Source organism: Antechinus flavipes, chromosome 6 (genome assembly GCF_016432865.1).
Source record: "Antechinus flavipes isolate AdamAnt ecotype Samford, QLD, Australia chromosome 6, AdamAnt_v2, whole genome shotgun sequence".
Lineage (NCBI taxonomy): Eukaryota > Metazoa > Chordata > Mammalia > Dasyuromorphia > Dasyuridae > Antechinus > Antechinus flavipes.
Window position 1 is genome coordinate 135,571,281 of NC_067403.1, and position 24,457 is coordinate 135,595,737.

The following is a 24,457-nucleotide window of genomic DNA, read 5'->3' on the forward strand; positions in this document are numbered from 1 at the left end:
ACAAACAAACCTGAGATGGCTTTTTTTTTTTGCCAGTATAAACAAGATTCTCTATCATAATTACTGAGGCTAACTCTGGGAATATAAATCACTTAACTCATAAAAAGGACTGATATAAAAATGTCAAGAAAACCTGGGTTCAAATCATCTCAAATGTCATTATCAGTATGATCCTGGACAGGCAACATCTCTGTGCCTAAGTCTGATTTGATGGCTGCTATGGGGGAAAATAAGAGAGGAGATGGGATAGAGCACTGGGCCTGACTGGAGTCAGGAAATTAAAATGAGTTCAAATCCAGTCTCAGACACTTATTAGCTATGTGATCTTGAGCAAGTCACTTAACCTGTTTGCCTTAATCTATAGGAAAAGGAAATTGCAAACCACTCAGTAGCTTTGCCAAGAAAACTACATGAATAGTATTGTATGCTATGGTTCATAGGGTCATAAAGAGTTGGGACAGTTGATTGAACAACAACTAAAAGGGAAAAACCATAAAAACTCAGGTAAAGTTATAAAAATAAACTCTTATGCCTCAGTATCCTTCTAGGCAATTATAAATACATCTGACCTTATGGGAATATAAAGAAAATAAAAAGGAAATTATATATTGCTAAAGTGTGAAAGTCTGGACAAATGTTCAACCAAGTGCAGCTCTTATTTTTAGTTAAAGGAGCCACCTAAGCAGATGCTGTCCAACAACAGGTGTTTACAATGGATACAACAGGAAGTCAGGAAACACTTCATGTAGAAAGTGACAATTGAACTGAGTTTTAAAGGAAATTGTATCCCAACAGAGAGTGTATTCCAGGGACAACTGATAAAAAAGCTAGCAACTAGAGATAGAGTACTATGTATGACAAAGAATAAAGAAGTCATTTTAGCAACAAGCATTAATTTATTAAGTACCTACTATGTGTCAGGCATGATTGGAGATCTACATGAACTGATGCTAAGTGAAATGAAAAGAACCATGAGATCATTATACACAGCAATAACAAGACTATACAATGATCAATTCTGATGGACGTGGCACTCTCTCTTGGAGCTTGAGATGATTCAAATCAGTTCCATTTGTGCAGTGATGAAGAGAGCCATATACACCCAGAGAGAAGACTGTGGGAACAGAGTGTGGAACACAACATAGCATTCTCACTCTGTTGTTATTTGCTTGCATTGTGTTTTCTTTCTCAGTTTTTCTTTTTCTTGATGGGATTTTTCTTGCACAACAAGATAACTGTATAAATATGTGTACATATATTGAATCTAAGATATATTTCAACATATTTAACACGTATTGTTACCTGCCAGCCAGGGGAGGTGGTGGGGGGAAGGAGGGGAAAATTTGCAACAAAAGGTCAATACTGGAAAAATTACCCATGCATATGCTTTGTAAATAAAAAACTTCAATAAAAAGATTCTGGATCTCCTTTTATAATTGGTTGACCTTCTTTTCATAATTTTCTTCTTTTTCTTGGGTTGTTCTTTTTTTTTTTTTAATTTTTCCTCAATCTCTCTCATTTGATTTTTTTCAAGTCTTTTTTGAGTTCCATGAATTCTTTTTGGACAACTGACTACTTAACATTACTCTTTGGGACAGTTGTTTAAGATTCTGGATCTCCTTTTCCAGTTGGTTGACTTTCTTTTCATCTAGTTTTTCTTGAATTGTTTTTACTTTAATTTTTTTTCTATTCATTTTATCTCTTGTTTGACCTTTAAAGTCTTTTTCTGGAGTTTTAAGAATTCTTTCGGAACAGATGACCATTTAATGTTATTCTTTAGAGTGGAATCCAGAAGGCTTTTTTGGCATAAGTCTGATCTTCTCTATTCCTATAGTATTTTTTGATGATCCAGTTCTTTTTCTGGCCTGCTAATTTTTTTTTCTATTAAAAAAAAAAACCAGGATAGAAAAAAGACAGAAAAACAAAATAAAACAAAACCAAACAGATCATTGTCATGTGCCTAGCAGAACATAAGGGAGGATTGAAAATATATAACAATAAATTACCAATTCAAGAAAGAATATATAATAATAGAAGAAATTATATTCATGAGTGTCCATTATTATTTTGCTTCCTTATAGGTTGTTTTTTTATTCTCTACTGCACACTTTATTTACCCCCCTTCATTTTCTTATACCTTCCTCAAGCAGACTATGTGCAAAGATATATTTATATGTATATACACATACACACACACACATATACATTCATACACATACCCAGGGCCACACATATATACATATATCTATATACATACATAAAGCATGCACATATAGAGCAGCATGCATACATGTCTACATATGTAATATATGCATATATACATACACATACACACATGCATTTGCCCATATGTAAACATACTTCTAAAAACTATTAGTATAGTTGACATATAATATAGATTTCTCTCGATTGAATCTTTTAAGTTTGACTTTGACTATATCAATGATTACTTGTCATACTTTTTTTCCCTAGTAAATTCCACTCAAGAGCTTTGTATTAGTATTTATGTATTACCTTTTCTTTTCTATCCCTGCTAACTCTTCTGCTTTAATTCTGCTCCTTAACTTGCCTTGGTATTACTTAACCTCCCCCCACCTGTGGATCCCTCCCTTGTTTTCTTCTCTGACCTTTTGCTTTTCCCTCCATCATCCTTCCCTTCTCTTATTTCTTTATAGATTTTGGAGGGCACTATACCCTTCATGGCATATATGTAGTGTTGCCTATTTAACCTATTCCTGCTATGAGCAAGTTTTCAGAACTATAAGCCCTCCTTCCCTCTCTAATGCTTTTGTGTCTACTCTTCCTCTGCACCTCATTTACATAATATAATTATTATTTTACCTTTTCTTAGGTGGTTTTTTTTTAGAGTCAAATCATACTTTGAGCTACCCAATTACTGATGTTGATCTTAAACATCTAGCATACTTTCCATATAAAAAACATAAACAATTTGTCCATGTTAAGTTCCTTGAAAATGATCTTTGATATTGGCTCTTAAATGTTAAATTTTTTATTGAGTTCAGGTTAGGTTGAAAGTAAATCCTGAAAATCTGCAAGTTTGTTGAATGTCCATTTTTTTTTTTCATTCAATATTATGACTAATTTTGCTGGATAACATTGTTATCCAGAATTTTTTTGATTACCAATGCATATGATTTCAGGATCTGCAGTCTTTTACTGTGGCTGCTGATGTCGTACAATTCTAATGTAGCGCCCGCATATTTGAATTGTTTTTTCCTTGTTTCTTGTAAAATTTTCTCTTTGAGATTTGGGGATTTCTAAATTTAGCAATAATAATACTACTATATGTTTTTCACAAAGGAGCTCTTTTTTTCTCTATTTTCCCCTCATGCTCTATCATTCCATGACAATTTTCTTGGATTATTCTTGCATTATTGTGTCAAGATTTTTTTTTTTTGTCACAGTTTTCAAATAGACCAATTATTCTTATATTTTCTCTTTTTGATCTGTTCTCCAGATCTGTTGTTTTTCTTATAAAATGTTTTACATTCTGTTCTATATTTTCATTCTTTAAATTCTGTTTTGTTATTTCTTGGTCTCTTGTAGCTTCACTAGCTTCCTCTAGACCAATTCTAATTTTCAAAGAGTTATTTTTGTCTTTAAGACTCTGTATCTAGTTGGTTAACTTTTTTTTCATAATCATATTTTTCTTAAATTTTTTTTTAATTTTTCTTCAATGTCTCGCTTGACTTTTAAATTCTTTTTTGAGTTCTATAAATTCTCTCAGGGGAGGAAGCCATTTAATGTTACTCTTTGAGGTAAAAGCACTTTCTTTACTTCAGTGTCGCACTCTGAAGATGAACCTCAGTTTTTCCTATTCCCATAGTAAGTTTATATAGTTAGTTTATTTCTTCTTTGCTGGTTCTTTTTTTAATGAGAAATATTAGTGTAAGCACCTCTAATCATAAGGTTGGGGGGGGAGGGGAGAATGGTACTTGTAGGTTCATTTCAGCTCTCCCCATTGGAACCTCAAACCAAAAGCTTAACCCTCCTGCAAGTGCCAGCCCCACTGCTTCTGGACTCACAAAAATAGTGCATCACCAGATGTGCTGGTTCCTTCTCACCCAGGGTTGCATCTCTGTAGCACACCTAAGCCTAGTGTTCGTAATCAGCCAAGATTCACTCAGTCTTCCCCAACTCATTACTGCAACTTCAAATTGTTTCTGGGGAGCTAGCTTGGAGCTAGCACTTACATTGGTTAATCCCTGGGGTCTGTTTTTGGATCTTTTTAATTTGTGCCAGGACCTCTTCTGTTCTGCCCAAGTCTTGTTAATTTTTCACCAGCCTATGTTCACCGTGAGGCACAAATTTATTCTTTTTGTAGGGGAAATTTGGAGAGCTTGAAATTTATTAATCTATTCTACCATCTTCCCCTAAATTTTAAAAAAAAATTATAGCAGCTTTTTATTACATTCACATCTAGTCTTGAGGTATGGGGAGTCATGATCCTGGTTTCAAGTCCTTTTTACTGTTATTTATTAAATTTTGTCCTGGGTTCAACCTCTGCATTCCTTTCCCTCTCTAAGCCATAGTTAGGACTCCTCTGCATTCTATACTAGAAATAAATACTCTTTGTTCCCAGAGAACCCTCTAGTGATTATAATCTTTTGTTCTCTCCTCTCTGGCCTAAAATCAAAGGTAAGAACTCAGCTCTTCTGAAAGGACTACACCCACTCCACTGCTTCTGCATTCAGTGATCATGTGCTGATTCTTGTCCAGTGACACATTTCAGCAGCACATTTGGGCTTAACAATCTCTTGTCAACAGAGGTGCCCTCAATCTTCCCCTCAGAATTCCAACTCTCCACTGTCCAAGAGGTGAAAATTCTTGTAGCTGAGCTGAGGATACCTCCCAACACCGCTAACCCTAGGGCTCACTGCTTGCTATTTCAGCAGAATTAGCCTGAAGGTATTTACACTTAATTTGGGCCAAACCTGGTCAGGGAAATTTAGATCTTCTCTGATTCAAGAAGACCACTGTTCTGCCCCAACTCTTGTTTGTTTTGGTTGCTCTATAGGAGAGGTTTTGTCTGGTTTGTGGAAGAAATCTAGGAAGATTAGAATTTTCTGTCCTACTCCACCATTTTCCCAGAATCCTTACTCATTAGGAGTAAGTCCTCTATTTTATCAAATATCCATTTTCCCCAACAAACAATACCCAATTTCATTACGTAGGTGATTCTTGATTGAAATCCTGGCTCCTTTGTCTTCTAGAATATCATACACCAAGCCCTCTAGTCCATTAATGTAGAAGCTGCTAAATCCTGTATAATCCCAATACTCGAATTGCTTCTTTCTGGCTGCTTGCAGCTTTTTTTTTTTTCCCCTAGGACTGGGAACTCTGGAATTTGGCTATAATATTCTTGAATTTCATCTTAAGATCTCCTTTATTATGTAATCAATAGATTCTTTCAATATTCTATTTTACCTTCTAGTTTTAGAATACAGGAAAGATTTCTTTCATAATTTCTTAATATGATGTCCAATTTCTCTCTCTCTCTGATATCTCTGTTTCACTCATCATGGCTTTTAGATAATTTAATAATTCTTAAATTAACTCTCCTGGATCATTTTTTTCCTTCTGTATCTTCATTTTCTTCTTCTTTTTTTTTTTTTTTGTTTGAATGATTCTTAATGTCTCATCTAATTATTAGCTTACATTTGACCAACTAATTTTTAAGGAATTATTTCTATTTTCTTCAGCAAACTTTTTTAATCTCCTTTTTGATTTGAGCAGTTTTCCTTTTTAGGGAGTTGTTTTCTTCCATGAAGTTTTATATCACCTTTTCCATTATTTATGCTTTCTTTACCAAGCTGTTGGCTCCTTTTTCACAATTCTTTTGCATTATTCTCATTTATTTTTATATTTTTTCTATCTGATATTTGATTTTTAAATTCTTTTTAAGAGAGTTCTTTTGGGGCCTGAAATCAATTCACATTGTCTTTGAGGACTTGCATGTAGGGGGCAACTAGCTGGTGTAGTATATAGAGCACCAGACCTGAAGTCAGGAGGACATGAGTTCAAATCTGGCTTCAGACACTTAACATTGCCTAGCTGTGTGACCCCAGACAATTCACTTAACCCCACTTGCCTCAGCAAAAAAACAAGGACAAAGATTTGCATGTAACTATTTTGACACTGTTGTTTTTTTTAAGGTTTTAGCTTGAATGTCCCCTTTCACCATAATAATTTTTATGTTTAGATTCTTTTTTTTGCTCATATTTCCAGCCTATTTTGTGATTTTTCATTTTATGTTAAATTTGGGTTCTAGAGTAGAGAGGGCACCATCCCAAGCTTCTTATGCTGGGGTTCAGAGCCTTGCTGCTAGTTTGTGCCTCAAATGGGGCCTCATTTCTCTGGCTTGCTCAGAGAAAACAGAGTTATATGCAGTAGAGACTACTGAGATATCCCCTGGAGAGGTGAAATCTGTTCCTGTCCAGCCTATGGATCCCTTGCCTCCGGGCACAGTAGGCTTGACCATTTCACCTCCTGAGGGTGCTTACAAAACAGTGGCCATCCACACATTGATGTGGGAAACTGGGGGATTTGTAGCTAATATCCCAGTCACTAACACAGGTAGAGAACCTGTGATTTATCAACCAGGAGAAGTAGTAGCATCAGGTTTACTGTTACATACCCCTGATAGACAACCTGATGATGGTTGCCCAGATGCTGACTTCAAGCAGCAGAGTCCAGGAATATTTTGGACTGCAGCTGTGACCGACCTATGCTCACTATTTATGTGAATGGAATACCACTAAAAGGATTGGTAGACACAGGTGCAGATCGTACTGTAATTAGAGGTGCCAGCTGGCCCAATCACTGGCCAAAGATTAAGGCAGACACCTATATGTCTGGTGTAGGAGGATCAATAGCAGCAGAAGTTAGTGCTGCCCCTATGAAATGGACATTTGAAAATGAAACAGGAGTTTTTACTCCTTTTGTGGTTGAAAAAATCCCCATCAGTCTGTGGGGAAGAAACATTTTGCAGCAGATAGGATTACAATTAAGTACTTTGGCTTTTTAGGCAGGGCTGCTGTTGAAGGCCTGCCAGCACTCTCATCAGTTCCTATTCAGTGGAAAACTGATACACCAGTGTGGGTAGAACAGTGGCCCTTAACAAGAGATAAAATTCAGGCCTTAGTAGATATAGTGCAAGATGATCCTCCAAACTGTTCTGGGCTAGAAAAGTGCTTCACTGATCTGAAACTGGTTTTGAAGAGTTCTTCTAAGATTGTGTGAAGGAGAATGTAGAAGAAGTGAGGCCTGTCTCACTCCACCATCTTGGTTCCATAAGTCTATGTCCTCTTTCTATGTAAATTCCTTTTAACTGCTCTAATAAAGATAAAGTTCTTAGGAATTACACATATCATCTTCCCATATAGGAATGTAAACAGTTTAACTTTATTGAGTCCCTTATGATTACTCCTTAATGTTTACCTTTTTATGTGTCTCTTAAACTTGTATTTGAAAGTCAAATTTTCTATTCAGCTCTGGTCTTTTTTTTTTTTTTTTTTTTAATCAGGAATGCTTAGAAGTTCTCTATTTCATTAAATATTCACCTTCTCTCCTGAAAGATTATACTAATTTTGCTATTCAAATTTCTTTTTTGCTATTTGCTCATTTTTCCAGACTATTCCTTTACTTAAGACTTTAACATAAAGTTGGGATCTACTTACCTTGGGATGGGAATAGTCCCAAGCTTCTATCTTTTTGGTTCTGAGCCCTGGACCTGGAAGTTTGCAAGTGTTTGTGCTTCCAAGGTGAGAAAAGTATGCTTACTGCTCTCTTGGTCTGTGCTCTGGTCTTTATTCAGGAAGGGCCCCTAGTTTCCCTGTAGCTGCAAAGGCTAGTGCTCCTCTTTGCCTTGGAATTGCCACCTTCTGCTCCCTTATAATTGATCCTATAAGTACTCCTTTCCATCCTGGAACTTCAACCTAGAACTGCATATTGTTAATAAAGTTACCAATCAGCACCAGCTCCACCCAATGCCTACAAACGTGCCCCATGTAATCTGATTAGTTGTCTGATCCCCTCCGGGGTGAGAGCTCCTGATGAAATTGCTTCTTACTGAATGCACACACCAGAGAAAATGCTACACCAACAAGAAAACAAAGTAATTAAAAGATTTGCTAGGCAACTGTTTCAGAGGACAAAAGCATGTGTGTCAAATGACCTTGTACCAAAGTGATTAAGGGGATAAAATTATGTTTATTTTCCCAGTTCATCTGGGACAAATAAAGCATGACTCAAGTAGAAAGTAAAAAACTTGGGAGGTAAGCTGTTGACTGATCCCACTTAGTTATCACATTTTCATTACAAGTGAAGTGGTGCAAGAAATCATATTTATTAGTGAACTCTTTGATCCAGTTTCCATTCCTACCTTAGCCAGGTAATTTTTTTGGCCATTCTTCAAAGACCTAAAGGATCTTAACTGGTCTTTTTAATCCCATGAAAGGTCAAGACTTGAAGGCTCAGTAGCATTTTGTACATTTGTTTTTAGAAATTCTATTCCAACTTCTCTTTTCCAGTTTTTCTTTTGGCTGACTGTCAGTACATAACATGAGACATCAAGTAGACATGTAAGAAGGATGACTCCTATGCAAATTCAAATTTGGACCTAGGAAGGTCACGAGAATAGAAAAACTACTGATGAAGAGGGAGAAATTTAATCACCTGTAAACAATAATTGGCATTCACATAGTTCATTAAATTTTCCACAGTACTTTGACAGAGGTACTACCAATAGTATTTTTTTAACAGATGAAGAAACTGAAGTTCAGAAAGAGTTGTCTATAATCATAAAGCTAATAAGTGTCAGTGCCAGGATATGAGCCCAGGTCTTCCCTAACTAATTAGCTACATCATACTGAGGTTTCTTAAATTTTTTTTTCCCATTAGAATAAAAGTTCCAAGCTCCAGTTTTCAGCCTTTTTTTATAGCAATGCTACCATCGTATACTATGCAGAACACTGCCCCAGGCTAGATGCCAAATTGAAGAAGACAATTTATTACACACACACACACACACACACACACACACACACACACCAAACTATTAATGCAAGCTGCTAGAGAAGCCTTGCTGCTTGCCCATAGTCCTATGTCCAATAAGCAGAGATTAGTAGTTTGTCAATGCTCATCTGAAGGCAGAAATTCTAATGGAAGACTTCCCACTGAACCATGTGGAAACTTCAACTCAAAAATAGAGTCAAGATTCAGTCACACAGAGTATTTTTAGAAAAGAATGCTATAAAAATAGCCAAGGTGAACAGGACCCTTGTCAATGGCTCTAAGCATATTGGGCACAAGGTCACACAAACAGACTAAAGAATCAAATGATGATTTGGGAAGAGGGGATGAATGTAGTTAAATTGGAGAGGAAGAGAATCTACCATCAAACTTGTGGCATACCTGCTATTTTCTAACTTTGGCAGTAAATATATATATTAAATCAAATAGTGTGGTAACAACTCTGTTTTTAGGATCATTCCTTTTCTATGACCTAGTTTTGTTCAGTTGTGTCCAACTCTTCATTCTCCCACTTGGGATTTTTTTGGCAAAGATCCTGGAATGGTTTGCTGTTTCCTTCTCCTGCTCATTTTATAGATAAAGAAACTGCAGCAAACAAGATTAAGTGACTTGTCCGGATCACACAGCTCACGAGTGTATGAGGCCAGATTTGAACCCAGGAAAAAAGCCTTACTGACTCTAGGCTCAGCATGCTACCCACTGTGCCACCTAGCTGCTTACTATTCTAAATAACAATTTACATTTATATATCACCTTGGACTTTAAAATGTGTTTTCTCCAACTGAAATTTATGTTATTATAATGATCAAACTTCATCCAGATGAAAAAAGCCTACCTCCCTCTCTTCTTGTAAGGGAAGGGGCAATGGATATGAAATAATAAACACAAGGTCAGACTTCGTTGATGTGTTGCTTTATATGGCTAAAGTGCTTTCTCTCTTCCTCCTCCTCTTTCTTTCTCTTATATTTTTTGTTACTGCAATGAAGATAATGTAAAAACTAAAAGATACCAAACAAGAATACCACTAATAAAAACAACACTGGGTCATGTGCCTAAATAAAATAAGGCAAATATAATTAACAGAATTTGGTTCACTATTATGTGTGACTGAGGAGGTCCCAGTCTAATTTGGACTTCTAGCTCCACCAAAAAGTTACCTTCCAGGTGGGAGATAAGGTTCCATTCAATTTTCCCAGTCTCTTACAAGGCCAAGAGTAAATTAGGCTTCCATGAACCTCCATTGGCTGGCTCTTTCTTAATGAGACATTTCCATTCTCTTTTCTCATGCCATGAGCCAAATCATCATGGCTTCTCAATCAATTAATAGACATGAACCATGCCATAAAAGGGCACAAAGACAAAAACAAACAAAAAGCACTTAATAAATGGAACAATAGAATAAATAAGTAATAACTGAACAGAAAAGAATAGAAATAATAAATGAATAAAAAAATTAATGGAATAATAAAATAAATTGTTGACAATATAAATTCTTAAAATCAGGGACTGTCTTACTTTTTTCTGGATGATTTGATGCAATGCCTGGTACACTATTAATATTTAATAAATGGATTCTAGGGAAACAAAAAGTTTACTTCTAAGAAAATAGGAAACATATATAAAGTAGATACAAAGGAAAGCAGTTTCCTGAGTTGGGTTAAGGGAGACAGAGATGGAAATGAGAAGGGAACACATTTCAGGCACCCAGGGCAAAGACATAGTGACAGAAGATAGACACATTTAGATGAAGATGAGCACAAAGAAGTTCAGTATATAAGAAGAAAGGGAGTATTTATTAAACACTTTCTATTGCTAAGTATTTTACAAATATCATCTCATTTGATGAGAAGCAGATGATATTATTAAACAGTTTTACAGTTGAGGAAACAAGAAAGCAGAAAGTATGACTTTCTCAGGGTCACATAGCTAGGAAGTATCTGAGATTGGATTTGAACTCTGATCTTCCTGATCCCAACTCCAGAACTCTATCCATTGTGTCACTCCAGGCAAATCACTTAACCTCTCTCAACTGCCTCTAGAGGAAAAAGGAAGAAAAGGTAGGCTAAAGCCAGACTGTCCTGGCTCCTGGGTTCTCACAGCTAGGCAGATGTTGGATGGCAATGGAATGGCAAAAAGAAATCAGCATAAATTCAAACAAATCAAAAAGGTTCTTCACTGGATACTCATCTTTAATTTAAAAAACCTGAAGGCTTTTTAAAACCTCCTATTTCTCTGTAGGGTTAAACAAATCCTATCCTTCAAACTTGTTCTTACACTTCTCCAACTATTCTACAATCTAAGCATAATGAATTATTTATCCTCTACCATTTTTATTCTTTCCTGCTTCTGTGACTTTGTCCATACTGTTGCCCAGGCTCAAGAACATGTCTCAGCACCCTTTTATCTGCTGAAATGTTTTCCAAGTCTAGCTCAAAAATTAGATTCTTCCATAAAATCTCTTCCCTGACTTCCAATGCCCAAGGAAATGTTGAAACGGCTAGAGCACTGAACAGGGAGAACTGATTTCAAACCCAGCCTCAGATACTTCCCAGGTGTGTGATCCTAGGAAAGTCACTCCTCTTGTGTGTCTCACTTTCCTCAACCATAAAATGGGAATAAAAATAGTACCTGCTCTCAAACGAGATAATATCTGTAAGGTGTTTAGCCTAGTGCTTAGCAAGTAGATGCTTCAAAAATATTTTTTTCTTCTCTCGCCTTCAAAAATGTGAAGTTACTTTCTACCATCAGTCCTCAAATAGCACTTTTCCTACATCTCCTCCTTGCACATAAATTCCTTTCTGGGGGGTAGATCTCATCCTAAGCTCTCAAAGGCTATTTAGCCCAGTATTTTACAATATCTGGAAGGATCCACCAAGTAGAAATGAAAAAGCACTTATCACTTACTGTGATTAGCCAAAGACTGTGCTAAGGACTGGAGATACAAATACAAAGTAACAAGACTATTCCTCAGAGCTCATTCTGAGAAAAAGAGCAGCTACTGAGGTGGTGACCCAAAAGGGCACTTTAATTCAGAAAGGAATAGGAAGCTAGTGTTATTAATAGTATTCCCAATTTACAGATGAGGAAAATGAGGCTGAGAGAAGTTAAGTGACTTGCCTGGAATGGCAGAGCTAGTAAGTAACTTAAGGTGGGATATGAACCCAATTCTTGCTGATTCCAAGTCCAGTGCTCTTCCAGTAAGTCCCTAATTTAAGATAGAAGTTAGTAGGCACTTAATAAATGCTGGTTGTCTTCCTCTCTTATTTCACTAGAGCAAGACAACTAGCATTTATTAAGTACCTACTAACTAACTTCTACCTTAAATTACTAAGTTACAAACTTAATGTCATTCTCCTTCTTGCTTCCCCTTCCTCAGCTCCATGGAGCGTTTTAAGTCACCATTCCTGGTGCCAGGTGCTGCTGAAAAGGAGGGTGGAGGAAGATGCTGCTACCTCCTCATAGGTACAACTTACAACCAATGACTTACTCAATGCACAAAAATAACCTCTGGTCCTCTCACTCCTCTTCCTCCTAGGAACAATTCTCCAGGTAATGGAAGGAGGAGGTATAATTTTATTTATGAAATATCCCCTTCCTGAACAATAAACTCCTTATAGACAGGGATAGTACCTACCCTAAACTTTGCATTCCTCCCACCTCTAGTACCTTCTAGTGTTCTGCAAATACTGCTTTCTTATTAAACACTAGTTTATTACATCATCTTTATACATTGTAAGAGAGACCAGATAGATATCAAAGTAAATAGAGTGTTGGATCTGGAGTCAGAAGACTCATCTTTTTGCATTCGAATTTAGTCTCAGACACTTATTAGCTGTATGTGCACACACACACACACACACACACACACACACCCCGTACTCCCCATAGCAATCTCTTTCATTATTTCATTTTTTTATTTCATTCCAATCTATTACCCTTATTGCTTGGTTTTTGTTTTCAAAGAGGACCAATGACATTACAGGATTAGAGTGAGGTTGGATTGCATAGTCATCAGCTTTACTTTCTTTTCCAGGGTCCAGTGGCAGGAGAAGTCGGGACCACTGGCCATGGCCCAGAAGGCATCTGATAACCTTGGTGTCTCCAATATCTAAACAAGCTCCAAGGTTCCACTGTGCTGGCTGCAGCTGCTTTCATGGCCTTTGAAACAAAGTGCTCTCATCTGCCCATTCCACCAAGGAAGTCTTCATATCCTTGGGGTAGACACCCCTCTAATTCACTAGCAGATTTGAGCCCTGTTTTCAAGCTGGTTTAAGCTCATCTGTTGAGATGGTTTACTAAGGTGTGTCCACTGCACATGCTATAACTGTCCACAAGTGAGAAATGGACACCAAAGATAGATGAGCAATCCTAAAAAAGGGGCAGCAAGCCCTCATACCTGAGGTGCTAGTCTTTCCTTAGCATCCAAACACCTATACATCTAACATCTACCATCTTTTCCAGACCCCAACAATGGTCACCCGCTGGATTCTAAGTCATCCTTTTTCAAGGAACTCAGTGCTTTGCCATTTTCCAAACTACTTCAACTTCTGCCTTTCTCCATTAGGAACTTTGATATACTTACTGGTATTCCCTCAAATACCTTAGCCTCCCAATTCAGCAACTTCTTTAACTCCCATGGTTATATATGTCTTCTCTCCACTTCAGCCAAACATTGGGATCATCAGTCCTGTGATCTTAACATTTCCTAGATATTCCACTCTATGATCCAGACCTCTAAAATTCCTCTAACCATTCACTTTTCCATGTGCCTCATTCTCATATCTATTTTTCACTCTCACCATGACCTCCAGTCCCTCCACCCCTCCTCAGTGCTCTCTTAGACATACATTACTCCTTCTCTGGCCTTGCTTTCCTCCCACTAGAATAACTGGTTCCACTTCATTCTGTCTTTAACCCTGAATCCCCTGTCCCCATAGCTTATCTTTGTCCACACCTGTAAGATTAATTTAGGTTCAGAATTTGCATTCAACAGGCATAGGTTGAATTAAAGAAGGTAGGTACAAGTTTATTACTGCTCAGAACCTTGATATAAAAGAAGGAAACTCATATATACAAAAGTAATTCACAAATAACATAGTGGCCACTAAACAAACAACATAAAATATATCTTCACCACTCCAAGGAAACACCAATATCTGAATTCCTTGGTTGGGAGGACATCACAGTTATTCAGAATCTCAAGTGGAAGCCATTGCTAGGTAAGTTTGCACTAGACTTCCTAGCCCAAATCCTCAAAGTCCCTTTCCACTAAGGGATTTTTATAGGCTGAAAATAAAAAAGGCATTATGCTAAGTATTCTCACTTGATAGTGACTCTTAAGAAGTACCAACCTTTCAGGTACAGGATTCTTCATCATAAGTGGCCAGCTAAGGAGAAGGTTTGTTCATTCCTTTAGGAGGACTGTGTTTACACAAGGAACTGGACAAATTTCCAGGGTAAACATAGACCTACAATAAAGGATACTCATTGATTGATGCACAAGAAAAGATGGCATACTCATGCATTATACATAAAATATATATTATATACTTTGCTATTTATTTATATGCCTAATATACTTATGTATTTAATATAAGTATATATTTATATACTTCACATTTATCCTGTGAAATGAAAAAAATCAGTAGATAGCCTTCTTTAAAATAATATAATGATCTCTACCGTCCAAGGCTTATCTCTACCGTCCAAGGCTTACTTAGTGCCATAAACTTTCATGTCAGCCTTAGTATCAGGTGAAAGATGAATTGGCAATCATTTCAAGTCAGAAGACAAAGCATTAGATAAACAAACACATTAAACAAGTTAACTCCTTTTAAATATTAACTCAATGACAAAACCTTCCAAGGGGAGTATACTTAAAGTAGGAAAAATATAAGTAAAACATTACCTTCTTGGCGAATAAAGAGGCCCATCTGCTATTTCAATATAAGTAATGAGTCATTTAATTTGCTTGAGAAATTCACATAAATCTCCTACAAATGCATTCATGATCAAATGAACCATAGTACATGTAAAACAACTTTAGAGTTGCTATTTAAAAGAGAAAAAAAGAAAGCCAACAAATTTATACCTTTCTAGTTGTTCATTCAATGAGTTAGAACAATGTTCAATACTTATTAAGCACCTACTGAGTGAGGAGCATAGTGTTAAAGGCTAGGGAAAACAAAGTTATGATGAAAGCAGATCTCTATCCTCAAGGAGTTTGGAGGCTAATAAATAAAAATGTTAAGCATGAAAGAGTTAAAAAAAAAAAAAAAAGGATTACTGATGAGATAAAATAATTCTTAATTAAAATTAAAAGTCTTTTAACAAAGTCAAAGTTAGTCATCTGACCTAAGTAGGTTAGTGGGCATTTGTTTTTTAAACATTCCTAAAGGTTCACAGCAATTCAAAATTTGCTAGAGTCCTACAAAATTAGGTAAAAATTGGTGGACATATGTTTTGTTCTCTAGTATACCCAATATATGAGCAATGCTTACCAGCACAATCATTATTTTGTTTAGTCGTATCTGACTCTTCACAGTCTTATATGGGGTTTTCCTGGCAAAGATAATGGAATAGTTTGTCATTTCCTTCTCCAGTGGATTAGGCAAGTAGAGGTTAAATGACTTATCCAAGATCCTACAGCTAGGAAATTTTCTTAATGCATACTAGAACTCAGGTCTTTTAGGCTCTAGGCCCAAGAGCTCAAACCACTGAGCCCACCAAGAAGGGTCCTCAATGATGATTACTCCTTAAGTAATTATCTCTGAATCACAATTAACAGATGGACATAAGGGCAAGAGAAGAAGCTGACAAAGATTAATGAAGGCAGTAGTCAAAGTTTTTTCAGTAAACTGAAGGTCACAAGTCATAATTAAGAGAAGGAAGCCTAACTTTGAGAATAGCAATCTGGTCTCTGCCTCTGGAAGGCTTGGGTTCAAGTCCTGCTCCAATACAAGATGAGTGAGTGATCCTGGAGAAATCCCTCTCTCATATCCCAGGCAATTTTCTAAACTTTGAACCAGTCCAGAGGGCATAGGCAGAGGGAATTTTCTTACCCTAGAATTTCCTTTAGGAATTTTAGTAATGAAAGCACAGATTAAAGTCTAAAACAAAACAAAATCCAATTATAAGATTAGGAAACAGAGACCATCTAATCCAAACCTCTTCATTTTACAGAGAAGGAAATTGAAACTGAGAGATGCTAAGTAATTTGGCCAAGACTGCAGAGCCAAGAATGAAACCCAAACCTTCTGGCACCACAACTAGCACTCCTTTCATTGCTTCCAAGCAGCCTTGTAGAGCATCAACCTAACAAACTAGTATGATGGATGAAAAATACGAGAGACTTGGTTTTCTGAGGTAGTTAGTAACTTTATTAATAATAAAAAGATGGTCATTTGACCTCTTGATACTTATATATACTTAAATTAATGAAAGAATAAATACTATAATGAGAGGTAGACCTATTCTACTGAAGAGCTGAGGGACTAGCTTTCAGTCTTCCTCTAACCAAAACACCCCCAACAATAATGACAAAGGGATCTAATAACTCCATACCAGCCCTGCCTCAGAAGCCTGGAATTTAAATAGTTTAGATTCTCTTTGTAAGATTTTTTAATTGGATGGAGTAAGAGTTCCGATTAGATAAGATGATCTAGATGGGGTAAATTTTTGGGAAAGGTCAGAAATCTCAATTAATAATTGATTATTAATATGAAAGAAAAATAATCAAGCAGCAAAGTACAAACCTAGGACTTAACAGTGAAATGTCAGAAGGAGAAAGAAGCATAAATAAGGCAATTCAGTAGCCCCCTCATTCTGTGTTTTCATTACCAGATGAGTTTTTAACACTAAGATGTGGTCACAACACTCAAGTCTTTTATGACTCAAAGTCTAGCACAATTTCCCCTTACACAATCAATAAATATTAATCAAGTACTTAAAATGTGCCAGGCACTTGGTTGGCCCTAGACTATAAAGACAAAAATGAAAGTCTTTGCCCATTCTATCCAAAGAGACAGCACAGACATAAATAAATAAATGCAAAACAAGCTATAAAGTGAAAATAAGTTAACTGTCAGGGAAGGGAAACAAGATGTAAAGGTTTATCCCAATGAATATGTAATCTCAAAATATATCTAATATAGATTACCAATTGCACAATTAACCACAGAACTATAACCCGTCTTCTAGAAAAAGAGATCAGAGTACTACAGATAAGTGATGAGATTAGAAATTCCTTAAGGTCAAAGGCTGCATCTTCTTTTTATTCCAGTCATTACCCTCTTTCCCCTTCTTGTGGGAGCCTAATACAATTCAGTGCTTGGGTGTTAAAGAACAGAGATACAAAATGGCCATGGTGCCCAAGGCAAATACTTTGTACCCTTTCAAATATAGGGAGAAAGAATCTTCCTTCCCCCTCCACTCCCCACCAAAGCTAAGAAATGGATGGATGGAAACATAGAAGATTGACCCTGTGATTTCATTAGGAAAGGGAATTTTCTGTGGGAGTAAACATCTTCTACCATGCAAGGATAGCACCTTCTCTGCAAATTATAGTCTTAGAGAGTTCTCAGGGAGGTTAAGTGATTCGGCCAGGATCACAGAGGCAGTATGTGTCTGAATCCAGAATTGAGCCCAGATTGAAGTCCAGTTTATTCTATAAACTTGTTTTTTCTGTTGAAGCCAACTTTTCATGTTGGTATTTCTTGGAGACCTTGGAGTAGTTTGCCATTTTCTTTTCCAGCTCATTTTTACAAATGAGGAAACTGAGGCAAACAGGGCTAAGTGAATTGCCCAAGGTCACATAGCTAGGAAAAGTCTGAGGCCAGATTTGAACTCAGGTGAGTTTTGCTAATTCCAGGACTAGACTCTATCTACCCCATCATGAGTGCTCTATCTCCTGAACTACAGAGTAGGCAATGATAAGGAAGGAATCATTAAGATTCCTTTGTTGAGAGATACACTTATCTTTTCCAGATCAATCAAATATTTAGTGAATTTGTCAAGCAAGTGCTAAAGTGGAAGTGTTCTCACAATTATCTTTAATAAAATTTATTGTACAGCACCAAGCATTTTCTATTGTATCTTTATTGACTCAGAAATCAACCCATAAGATAGGTGGGATATATATATATATATATATATATGGCAATTAAGGTTAAGTGACTTGCCCTAAGTGTCTGAGGCCAGATTTGAACTCAGGTCCTCCTGAGTAATTTAATTTTACAGGTTAAGTGACTTGCTCCACACAACCAGTAATGCAGTGGAACTGTGCTGGAGTTGAAATCAGAAAAACTGAGGTTTGAATTCCAGCTAGTCTGCCTCCTACCTTCCTTCAAATCTCAGTTCAAATCTTACTTTTTCCAAAAGGTCTTCTCCAGTTCTCCTTAAAAATAGAGCATTCCTGATGAGATTACTTCTAATTTACCCCATATTTATCTGAATGCTGTCTCCCTTTTTCTTTGTATCTTCAGCTCTCTCAGTTTCTACATATAGTACTGGTTAATGCTTGTTAAATTGACTACCTATTATGTCAAATATCAATACATGCAACGCTCTTTTCAAATCTTCAAGTTCTAGATAAATATTAGCTACTATTGTTATTAGGTCACTTCGTCTCCCTGGACTTCAGATCTTCATCTGTAAAATTACTGAGTTGGACTAGAAGTTTTCTAAGGCCTTAAACCTATGATTTTATGATCCTATGACTTGGAAGAATCCAAATCTTCTGACTGCTATTCCAAAGCAGCTTTTTTATTATACCGCAAAAAGGCTTTCCCCGTCCTCAAAGCACTTCCAATTTAGATTAAATTGGAGTTAAGGCATAAAAACTTTTAAGACACAAGCAATAACAAGACTTTTTCGCCACAGAAACTCCAGCAGCGTAAAAGACTCGATTTTCGGGGGAGTGGCCGCGTGTGCATATTCACACTCCTGCATTCTTACCCAGTCCCAGAGTTCAGACGCCTACACTGGAACAGCAAGTTAAAAGAAACGGACTTAAGATGCCCGGAGGACTCTTCTAACCCTTCCCCGCCTCCCTTATCAGACAGCTGTTACCGCAGAAGGGCGGAAGAGGGCAAAGGCGAGGATTTAGAATGGGTGCAGAAAGAGACAGGGGAAGGCTCACCTGCGTTACCCCAGCACCCATGAGTCCACCTCCAATGACAGTCACGTGTTTGATGAGGATCTTCTTGGCCGAGGCCGCGGGTCCAGTGGCAGAAGAAGAGGAGGCCATGGAGCGCACGAACTGTCGGGTGACAAAAGCCATGTTCTAGCAGCAGGTGAGCACCACTGGGTCAGCAGAGGCAGCTAGCCCGGCAAATCGACAGGGAAAGAGGGACGGAATATAGAGGAAAGCTAGAATGTCCAGGGACGTCACAAAGGGAAAAGAAGGCGGAGTAGAAGGAGGTCGCGGAACGTTCGGCCCCAACGTTCTGCACCCCATTGGTCAAGTTCCCCTGCTTCTGGTTTGAAACGTTTCTAGGGCGGCAGCTGGGGAGCCACGTGGGGGGATAGTTCCAGAATCTCCCCGCCCCTCCAGCCTCTAGCCCCGCCCAATAGAGCTCGCCTTCTCAGCCCATGACCTCTCACCCGCTTTTCAGACTCGCTCCTTCCCACCCTCTCCTGGGTTGGTTGGGGAGCCAGCACCAGTAGCTTTAGACATTCCTTTGTTGGGGGAGGGACTCTGCGGAAGAGTATTCAGTACCTTGGGGAGTCGTCAGAGCTCTCTTTTAAAGGAGACCTGTGTTAAGGTCCAAGCCAAATAAACTACATGTACTTTGTACAGTACAAATTCTTCATGGTATGTCAGTGCCAAAAGCTGTCACTCCTGTACTTTGAGGTTGCCCAAAATAGGTACGCAGAGATTTTCTGAGGCGCCTCACACGTATACGGTATATCACTAGGGACTGGTGACTTCGGTTGAGATTACAAAGTTTTGTGGAAACCCAACCAAGTTCCAACACATTAACCAGTAATATTCAGTTTTAAAAAATACTAATCCTCTGTCCAGGATAATGGCCCCTAAACTAATTGCAACTAGGGGAAAAACTTGGGTATCCTAATACCGAGCATCTAAAACCAGACAAGCTGGGGAGGGTGGGGGAGACGGGGAGGTGCAAAAGCAAAAAGGCAGTTCCTACCTTCAAAAAGTAAATTCTATTGAGAAAGCAGTGCTTTTCAGTCAGGAAGGCACAACCTGTGCTAATGACTTATGCCTGAAGGTTGGAGGTGAAACAGTAATATAAGTTGGCTAAAAGGTGAAATTTGTGAAAGGTAGTGTTATAAAATAAATCTGAGAAGACTGGATCTAGGCTGTGCAGGGCCTTAAATGCTAGGGTGAAGATTTTGTATTTCATTCTATCTACAAGTGATGAGGAACTGCTGAAAATTTGCGGTCACAGAAATGATACGGTCAGACCTATGCCTAACTCAGATATTCAAAGCAGTCTGTGATCTGATCATTAGAGATATTGATTCCAAGGATGAAAATAGCAAACCATGTATTCTGTTCAACTCTAGTCTGACTTTTCACAATTTTGCAGCAGGGGCTCCCCTTCCTTAGTCATTTTTGTCTTTTTATTCACAGGACTAAATACAGGGACTAGAGCACAGTGGCCACTTAATAAATGCTTGTTGATTGTTTTTAGGAGGATAAAGGAAGAATACTTATTGTCCAGGTTATAACATGCAGACTTGCAGTTAGATGGACAGCATATAAATTGTGTGTGCTTGTGTGTATGTCTGTATGTGTGAGAAAGAGAGACAGACAAATAGACGCGATATTGGATTTGTGATTTCACTGGTTTACCCATTTTATCATCTTATCTGAATTGATGGCCTTATTCCATCCATATAACTAAAAGGTTAAGTCAGCATAAGTCAGAGACAGAACTTGAATCCAGGTCTTCTTAGCTTCAGAGCCAGTTCCCTGCCCACTATTCGCATAACTACTGTCTACCTCTCTCATTCAATAACCAGCTAGCTCCCTTCCTTATAGAAAAGCTAGCTAGCTATTATTCTTTCATCTTTTTGATATCAATGAATAAGTATTAAGTGGCTATATTTCAGAGAACTAGCTGACAGAGACAGACATAGATGAACAGACAGATAAAAAAGATAAATGAATCTATATGTATTTTCTATTAATATATTTTCTTCCAACACTGCTTGGTTTCTCTGCTATGGTGTCCATGACAGTGACCGAACCAACTTTTTTTTTTTTTTTTTTTTACCAAAATGACCGTCCATTCTCAGATAAGCCACAGGTACTTTTCTGACAAAGCAGTGTAAAATCTGATGCTTTGAAGAGGGATCTTTGTGTTGTTTGTATGTATTTACAGCCTTCTTGAGTGTATATGGATTTTCTCTCTGTCGCACAGAAACCACTGTGGTCTGCCTAAAAGCCTGGACCTGAGGTACTGTTTTTATATAGCATTTTTAAGTTTGCAAAGTACTTTACACATGTTATATGATTTGATCCTTACAATATCTTTATGAGGTAAGTGCCATCATTATCCCCATTTTACAGATGAGAAAACTGACACTAAGAAAGATTAAGTTTTATAAAATTAAGATTGTAATTGTAAGAGTAAGTCTTGCAAGTGTCACGTAGGTAGTAAGAGTCTAAGGCATAATTTAGCTAGATCTTTCCAACACCAGAGTTCTATCCACTGTGCCACCTTCTCCATCTTAAGTAGATTATATTGTCAGTTGTATGGAGGATATAGAAAAATGAAAGCGACAGAAAATATCAGTCTGGCAGTTGGAAAGTCTGCTCGAAGAGAATATTACATTTTAGAGAAGAACATTACATTTTGGTGCCCGAATGTGGGACAGACACAATCCTGATTCCAGTGGAAAAGCCTCTGATCCTGATTTCAGTAGAAAAGTCTCTATGGAAAAAGAATCAGATCCAAATGAGTGGAAATTAGTAGGAAAGCAACTATGAAAATTCTATAATGAAAATGAACCTGACTCAATTTCCAAAGACACACTTAATACACATAATTTAATACAACTGGCTTTAGCCACAATATTCCTTGGAGTTTTCATTTTGGGGTCTTTTTTAGGAGGCATTCGGTGAATTCTTTCAATGGTCATTTTACCTTCTAATTCTATGATATCTGGGCATTTTCTTTGATGATTTCCTGAAAGATAGTGTCTAAGCTCTTTTTTTCATTATGGATTTCAGGAGTCCAATAATCTTTAGATTGTCTCTCTTAGATCTATTTTACAAGTTGGTTATTTTCCCAATTAGGTATTTTCTATTTTTTCTTTTTTTTGGTTTTGCTCGACTGATTCTTGTTGTCTCATTGAGTCATTCATTTCCATTTGTTCAAGTTTGAATTTTAGTGAATTATTTTCATTTACTTTTTTTTTTACTTCTTTTTGTATTTGTCCAGTTAAATTTTTAAATAAGTTGTTTTGTTCTATGGAATTTTTTCCCATTTCACAAATTCTTTTTTTAAAGGAGTTATTTTCCAGAGTGGCTTGGAGAGACTTACATGAACTGATGCTAAGTAAAATGAGCAGAACCAGGAGATCATTATATATTTCAACAACAATACTATATGAGGATGTATTCTGATGGAAGTGGATTTCTTTGACAAAGAGAAGATCTAACTCATTTTCAATTGATCAAGGATGGACAGAAGCAGCTATACCCAAAGAAAGAACACTGGAAAATGAATGTAAACTGTTTGCATTTTGGTTTTTCTTCCCAGGTTATTTTTACCTTCTGAATCCAATTCTTCCTGTTCAACAAGAGAACTGTTCAGTTCTGCACACATATATTGTATCTAGGATATACTGTGACATATTTAACATGTATAGGACTGCTTGCCATCTGGGGGAGGGGGTAGAAGGAGGGAGGCATAAAATTGGAACAGAAGTGAGTGCAAGGGACAATGTTCAAGGCTCTATCAATAAAAAGTTATAATTATTAAAAAAAAAAAAAGAAAGCCATTTATGGAAAAAGAACCCAATAAAAAAAATAAAGGAGTCATTTTCTTTTTCTGTTTCACCAATTCTGTTTTTTCTGGAGTTGTTTTCTTTTTCCATTTTATCAAATTTGTCTTTCAAGGAGTTATATGCCTTTTCTAAACCCTATTGCAAATTTTTCATTTCCTTTTCCCATTTTTTCTTTTAGCTATCTTTTATGATCCTTTTTAATTTCTTCTGGGAGAGCCCTGTGTGAGGGGGACCAAGTTATATCACCTTTTGGGACTTCATTTGGAGACACTCTACCTTTAGTCTCCTCAGGGTTTGAAATCTGTTCTCTTTCACAGAAAAGTTGTTTTATGGCATCAAGAGTCCTCTTTACTTATTTCTCTCTCTTTTTTTTTTAAAGTTAAGGTCTGCCTTTAGGGTGGGAGAGGTTTTCTAAGTGGCCATGGCTGTGCTGGATCAGTGCTGATTCACTCCCAGTACTAGGTGGGCATGGCCATGTATGGTGAGATTCTGGCATTTTGCGGTCCACTAATGACCTTTTGTGTTTGTGTTGGATGTTTTATAACTTCTCTGCTGATCTACTGGCTTGCAACCAGGGCAGAGTGGCCAACACTGCTGTTGACTCCTCCCCATAGATTCTCCACCACATGGAGTCCGAACTTCTCTCAGAGATTGCACTACTCTGGGATTCTGCACTGTCCACACTGGCATTTGTACTTAGCTGCTTGTGCTGGCTGCCTCCCTCCCATTTCCAATTGAAATAGACCTTTTCTGGCAATCTTCGAAATTATCTTCTGTTGATAATTTGTTGCACTCCCAGTATTTATAGGTTCTGCTGGTCCAGAGCTAATTCAGAGGCTGGATTTGCTAATTAGTCCAAAGGTTGTAAAGAAAGTCAGAAAGAAACATGTGTCATCTCCGCCATCTTGGCTTTGTCCCTCAAATTTTAGTTTCAAGTTTCCTTTAAACTCTTTTAATAAAATATTGACCCCCTTCCCCAAGAGCTTATCTTTCCATAATTTATATCTTTTGATATTTATTATATTTAAAACTGAGCTATCATAGTATTTTTATGAAGATAGTTTTGACCTGGAGGTCCTGGAGAATGACAAAGGTCCACATGCTATAATTTGAGAAATAACATATATGGAGTCACACAGTCTGTATAGAGATAAGACTTGAATTTAGGTCTTCTTAGCTCTACAGCCATCTTTCCTCTATCCACTTGTCACTCTGCTATGTTATAGAGTTGCCCCAAAGATTTTAAGAGAATAAGTGTTTATTTTTTTCAAACCTTATTTGCTATGGGAGAGGAGCATGCCCAAAGGTTCTGCCAAATTCTGGCCTGGGAATTGAAAATTTAATGAAGAATAGTTTGTGTTTGTGTGTGTGTGTGTGTAGGTCTGCTTTTTAAATATTTTAATCATAGGTACAGTTGGTA

General features: G+C 37.2%; 1 protein-coding gene and 1 long non-coding RNA gene across 3 annotated transcripts in view; one reads left to right on the top strand and one right to left on the bottom strand.

Moving 5' to 3' along the window:
* HADH (hydroxyacyl-CoA dehydrogenase) overlaps positions 1 to 19,486 on the bottom strand; it is a 43,076-nt gene extending 23,590 nt beyond the window's left edge. The window contains exon 1 of one of the 2 annotated variants that reach the window (XM_051965618.1): positions 19,193 to 19,486. In XM_051965618.1, coding sequence (XP_051821578.1) covers positions 19,193 to 19,333 — 141 coding nt within the window. In that variant the 5' untranslated portion in view covers positions 19,334 to 19,486. The remainder of the gene's footprint in view (positions 1 to 19,192) is intronic. The other variant, XM_051965616.1, reaches the window with a different exon arrangement.
* LOC127540772 (uncharacterized) lies at positions 19,248 to 23,093 on the top strand. Its single transcript, XR_007948278.1, has 2 exons — positions 19,248 to 19,346; positions 22,538 to 23,093. It is a non-coding gene; the product is annotated as an uncharacterized LOC127540772 (long non-coding RNA).
* Positions 23,094 to 24,457: the final 1,364 nt, after the last annotated feature.